This window comes from Epargyreus clarus, unplaced genomic scaffold (assembly GCF_041222505.1).
Source record: "Epargyreus clarus isolate Ecla_fem2 unplaced genomic scaffold, WU_Ecla_fem_2.2 ptg000012l, whole genome shotgun sequence".
Lineage (NCBI taxonomy): Eukaryota > Metazoa > Arthropoda > Insecta > Lepidoptera > Hesperiidae > Epargyreus > Epargyreus clarus.
Window position 1 is genome coordinate 7362166 of NW_027332220.1, and position 5940 is coordinate 7368105.

The 5940-nt window shown below is 31.3% G+C and overlaps 2 protein-coding genes across 3 annotated transcripts in view; one reads left to right on the forward strand and one right to left on the reverse strand.

Annotated features, from left to right (window-relative positions):
• LOC140746256 (rabankyrin-5) overlaps window positions 1–1928 on the forward strand; it is a 56337-nt gene extending 54409 nt beyond the window's left edge. Inside the window, exon 21 of the mRNA XM_073078329.1 lies at window positions 332–1928. Within this exon, the coding sequence (XP_072934430.1) occupies window positions 332–461 (130 nt within the window). The 3' untranslated portion in view covers window positions 462–1928. The remainder of the gene's footprint in view (window positions 1–331) is intronic.
• Window positions 1929–3238: 1310 nt separating this feature from the next.
• Window positions 3239–4995, reverse strand: LOC140746259 (cytochrome b-c1 complex subunit 6, mitochondrial). 2 transcript variants are annotated; one of them, XM_073078333.1, is made up of 4 exons: window positions 4903–4995; window positions 4697–4782; window positions 4096–4143; window positions 3239–3614 (listed from the first exon to the last, which is right to left on the reverse strand). In XM_073078333.1, the coding sequence occupies exons 2-4, from the start codon at window positions 4775–4777 to the stop codon at window positions 3441–3443; spliced, it is 303 nt and encodes a 100-aa protein (XP_072934434.1). In that variant the 5' UTR covers window positions 4778–4782; window positions 4903–4995; the 3' UTR covers window positions 3239–3440. The 2 variants fall into 2 exon arrangements, with proteins under 2 accessions (XP_072934434.1, XP_072934435.1); XM_073078334.1 differs by lacking the exon at window positions 4096–4143 and having other exon boundaries at window positions 4903–4981.
• Between the last annotated feature and the right edge of the window lie 945 nt (window positions 4996–5940).

Here is a 5940-nt window from a genome sequence, read left to right on the forward strand (position 1 = left end):
TGTCATAAAAGGGAAAAGGTATTGCTTGTTAAGTCAATCAGCGTGCAGTCTCCATGTAAGTCAGTCTACACTTGAACGTGTTTAGACAGTAGCGACACTAGCACCACCAATTTTATTTGCATAAACTGCGGCATTTATGACGTCATATATTCACATAATAATACAATTTTAAAATATAATTCTCAGAATACAAAATTTTACAGTTCATTAACATTTCTTGTATGGTACGTCCGTTTCATAATATTTATAAAAAACAAAAGACTTTATCCACATTCGCGTAAGATTGTTTGAATTGCATTTTCAATTACGAATGACTTTAATTTAATTGCAGCCGTCACTGCGGCCGAATGCTGTGCAACAAGTGTTCGAGTCAAGACGTTCCTATATTGAAGTTCGGCCTCAACAAGCCGCAGCGTGTCTGCGAAATTTGCTTCAACGTGCTACAAGTTGGCGCTAGTTAGGTGTCGATGGACATTACTGAAACAGTGTGATAATTGTATGTTGTTTGATATGAGTCGAAACTTTAGAAGTTGATGTACGAATGCCACTTTATACAATGTTGTTTGATAAATTGAGTGACTGAGATTTTTATAAAGTTATAAAATAAAAAATGCATCACACTTATTCAGTGGCGAAACTAGGAATTTCGTTTGATCTTGATGAAGGAGAAATATAAGTGAGTTTCCGAAATACGTCGAAATTCAGTGAAACATACTGGACTTAGTAAAAGATTTTACATTTTGATGTATTCACATTTTGGGGTGGGACTTGAGTCCCACCGTCCCACAACTGCACCGCCACGCAACGGCACTCGTGGAGCCTACTGAAATATAAATTTAATTCAGTATACGATGTTTATTACAATCGTAACGTAAGTGTACTTTAATTTATCATTTTACAGTGTATGAAGTAGCATTAATACCAACGCCTTTGTAGGGCTTTTTACACGTTTTAACGAATGTATAACATAAGTTTAGTGGCTTATTCAACGAATATGCCGTTCTCGTTTTAACAGTGACTATACATGTAATGTATGCATTATTTTATTTGAGTAATATATGTTGTCACAAATCACAATATTTAGCAACGACGTGTGTATATTAATGCGTTTTTTATAATACCCTGTAATCGAGAACTCGTCCACTAAACACAGTGCCTCACCTTTTCTCAATTAAAATTTGTTTCTTTTTTATGAAAAATGACATGCCAAAGTATTGAAAGTGCTTTTATTTTTCTTTTACATAGTTATAAGTATTTGAATGAATATAAAATTTGATATTATAATATTGCGTTAGAGAATACCTTTGTTCAACGGTTGATTACGTCAAAGCAATTTTCCACTTTATGCTATGTCAATTTCGGTGTGTAAGTGATTATAATTATGTTTATAAATTTCACCTGGGCAGTGCGTACATTAACATGAACCTAGTGTTTTGAGCCAGGATAAAATTATTGTGAACATATTTTCGGCTTAAAAACTGTAAGTAAGCCCTTTGTGAGCAATTTTTCCAAACTATTAACATTCCTAGTAGTGGCAGTAATAATGCGGCCCACATGGGTCCTGGTTCGCCTCTAGAGGAAAAGATGTGCTTTTATTAGAAGCAGTCTGTGAATTTTTGTATTTTGAGTGAGCATAAAGCAATAACTTCCAATAATAGGAACCGTCTCAAAACACTGTCGTCATGTGTAACCAAAAACAACACTAATGAATTTAATTCTTTTAATTCCGATCTCTGTTTTAATCTTAGCATTCCTTGATTTTTTTATTTACTATTGATATAATAAGGAAAAATTCGAAATTGTTTGTTGTTGTGTAAGTGCCATTTTTATTTTTGATATATATTTTGTGAATGCATTCGTGATTATTTAATTATTATATTGTCACAGATTTTTTTATTTACACTGAAATATATATCTTGTATTATCAATGTATCTTTTTTTTTAATCTGTCCATATCACACAAGAATTGATCCAACAATATGCATGCCATCAAAATAGGGTATTTTCGCTCTATGTTAGAAAAAGCTAAAAGTACACTTTTATGGTACATTTAACCGATTCAATGCGGCGGCCTTTTGGACAAAACTTTAACGCCTGGCGGCGAACAAATATTTCGTGGCACCACTGTGGTGCCAAACGCCAGGGACTTTGATGGCACCTCTAAGGTGCCCTCCGCCATGAATTATATTTTATCGTTTTTTTTGCTTTTTCCACGTGCTGTAAGTTTAGTAGCCACCCAAAAACGAAAGTGAAAGGTTTAACTTTTCGATTAGTGTTGACAAAAGTGACTATCTACGTGTAATAACGGAAATGGAAGGAAAGTGTCTTATTTCTATCAGGTGTTGTAAACATTTTTGTAAGTTTTTGATGAATTGATTGTTTTAGTGTTACTATAGAATTAAATATGAACATTCCAGACGTGCAGAGCGCTATCTGTTCTTTTCTGGTGTTTTGTTTAGAATAAAAATTCAAATTATTAATGGATAGGTTTCTAATAGAATATCGAAATTGATTGCGCTATTTATTCAGACAAAGATAAACACCAAAGTACGAATATATTAATCCAGTTTCTATTGGCTTACTATTAACGAAAAGTAGGTACTATTATAGTAATACAATCACAGTAATTTGCAAAATAATATAATATATATTTTTTTTAAAGGTTTACAATCCCTGAAGTATGTAAAATCACGTGATCTGCTGAAACTGACATTCTAGGAAGGATCTACAGGATAAACACTTGTTTTCAGAACAACTTTGATAAACGTCAATTTATCCAAGTTTTATGGCTTCAAATTTTGTCATCTCTCAGGTGCCACCCGCCACACACAAAAGAAATTCATGGCACAACTGTGGTGCTATCCGCACGGAATCGGTTAATAATATGGTATAGCTACTATTGTGCTACGTGAAACAAGTGCTGTCTTCTATATAACACATTGATATAACTGGTCAAATAGAATAGGTGCTATAGTTACTGTCCTATATTTGAAATTACAAATAGTTTATAAGAGCTCTTTTAGTTTTATAAAATTGTGATAATTTAAAATTGGATCTTAAAGGCTGTAACACTCTATTATTTGGATAACGTATGTACAAAGTACATTATATACAATGGTAGCCTGGATATAGCAATTTTTTTCAATTCTGCACCCCAAAATATTTAATTCCTCAAAGTATATGTATCGTTAAACAAGTTTAAAAGATAAAGGGAATGGGTTTAATTCAAATACAAATATAATATGTGAATATTTATTTACAAACAATAACACCAATTATATCAACGATGGTAATAATCTTTAAACTCCACACATCACTCTATTGAAATAATTTACTAACATAGCTAAATGTATTGCCCTTGCTGAAAATTGATGGGAAAACATAATATAATGGAATAAAACCCATGTTAGGGCATCAGGGCAGTTTTTGGTTTTATTCATCTACTTTAGCCTCTTGAAGAGGTCTTTGTTGACGCACTTATCGAGAACATGGATGTAGTCAATGAGTTCCTCCTCGCAGGTCTCGGAGGTCTGTGATCGAGAGTTGACGCGATCATTGCACTCTTGGTATTTAGACCACAGATTCTGAGCTTCGGGCTTTTGAGAGCACTCATCCTGTACAAAAAGAATATACCGAAATATATACTGTTATATTTAACATATTTCAGGGTGACTTGCTACTTGCCTGCATGGCATAATTGTGCACATATACAAGTACAGAGCGTGACTTGTTTGATATTCTCAAGATTCTGCTTGAGTGCCATGTCAATGACTTATCATACCATACAGTTAAGTACATCCCAACCCTTAGTAATTTTTCTATTTTCTATTTGGAATACATGTAATAATAAATACTTCTAAGGTATAATACTTTATACACACATATGTAACAAAAATCGTACCAAAAATACATCTACACAAGTACAATAAAATTAGGTTTTCCCGTTTCTATACCTATGTTTACTGGTTACCTGCTTATTTTTAATAATAATACTGCTTTTGTAATATTACACTGAATTACTCAAAATATACTACCAAAATTACTATTGCAAATATATTACAACTCTCTTTTACTGAATAAAATAAATCTTAAAACCTTCAGAATTGTCGGAACATGTTTATATTTCATAGCTGGACTTGGATTCTAGAAAAATACATTATATTATTAATTTTTTTAATTTGATTAATAGGCTAGCAGGTGCCTGCATTCTGGGTATTAAATTATTAAATATACAGAGCATATTAAGAATACATTGTGTTAATAACATAGGTGTTGTAAGTAAACAACTCCATAGACATTTGGTTTCATTTTAAATTAAATTTAAATTTAGCATCACTGAGAAAAATTACTGAAATATTAGATTTACATTCAGGTTAGCTTCGCAATACATTATAATGGAATATATGGTATTAGATCATGTCATTCTTCAGTAAAATTATAAATTATCTGTGTTAATAAAAATAATCAGTTAAATAACTCATAACAAACATTCCACTGTGATGGAATTTTATACCTTAGATATTTCAACTCAATGAAATGAGATTAAAGTGTTAAAGATTATAATAAATTGAATTATGCTCTAAGGCTGCTAGGTTATTGATTATGACCAAGTTCAGTGTTAAGGTTGTTTTTATATAGAATATAGAAATTAGTAAAATAAGAATGCCGGATGATATTCTCATAAGTTTAAACTTACTCTCAACTGCTGCTGAGGATCAACCAGCTCCTCTGCTTCCTCTTCAGAAGCCTTCACCACTGGCACTATTTTCTCGGCCATTTTGCCTGTAATGACAATGTTACTAAATAAAACTTATACTCAAATAATTCTCTATCGTGCCACTAGAATACTTATGTCTTCACATACGACCTAAGTATCGTGAATTCTTTAAAATTCGAAATTACCAAAATCTGTGATGCAACAGCCCACTAGCAAAAAGCAAATGTTGCCAACTATTGCTAGTAATTATAAAACTTTAGACACACATAAATATTGCCAGCTAATGCAGCATCCAAATAATTTATTTGTATTATACCATACAATATACATTCCTACGTAACTTATTTAAAAAAAATGATTTATTTTATAACGTAAAAAAGAAGGTAAAAAATTAAGAAATTTATAAAAAAGTATTCATGTCCCAAAACTATTTTGGGTATAAGACTAAGGCCACACTAGGTGTTTACCTTCGAGCGACATATTATTCGAATTTGTTATTTATTACAAATAAATTAATCGACTATTCGAGAGGAAATGAAGGGGTATTTATATCAAGAGCTATATAAGGGATATGTAAAATGTAACAATTAATTAATAATTGGTAATAATCATGATTAATCTTAATGCCATTGTGCCATATTTTGAAAACCGAAATCATCAAATTCATCCACATATTACAAGTTATTAAAATCTACTCTAAACATTCAATGGTAAAATACCTGCCATGCAACCTATATCTGCAAACAAAAATAAGGTATTCATGTCCTAAACTGCAAATAAAAATGAATTTGAAAAAAAAAAGGATTGAAGATAAACAAACCGTGATTAGGTATATTGAAATATCACTTATCAAGTATCACTCCATTATGTCCTTTATTATTATATACTACAGTTATGTAACCATAATTACGAATTGATCCATACGAGCATCCATAGTTGAAATTACTAGTGTAATAATATTTTTAATCTATAATTTTTATTTGATACATTTCTCATAATTTTAATACAATACTTTTCTTTTGTGCAATTTAGGTTAAATTACAGTATTTAGAAGTAGTTGTACGGATAGACGCTATAAACACCTGCGGGAAAATACGTAGTGCGTGCTTTTCTTTATAATTTAAAAAGACATTTGTAAGGGTAGGCAACATTACGGAAGCAAACGCACCCATGAAGAACACTATTTAGTCCGTAGATAAAGTTCAATAACATAGATTTAAAAA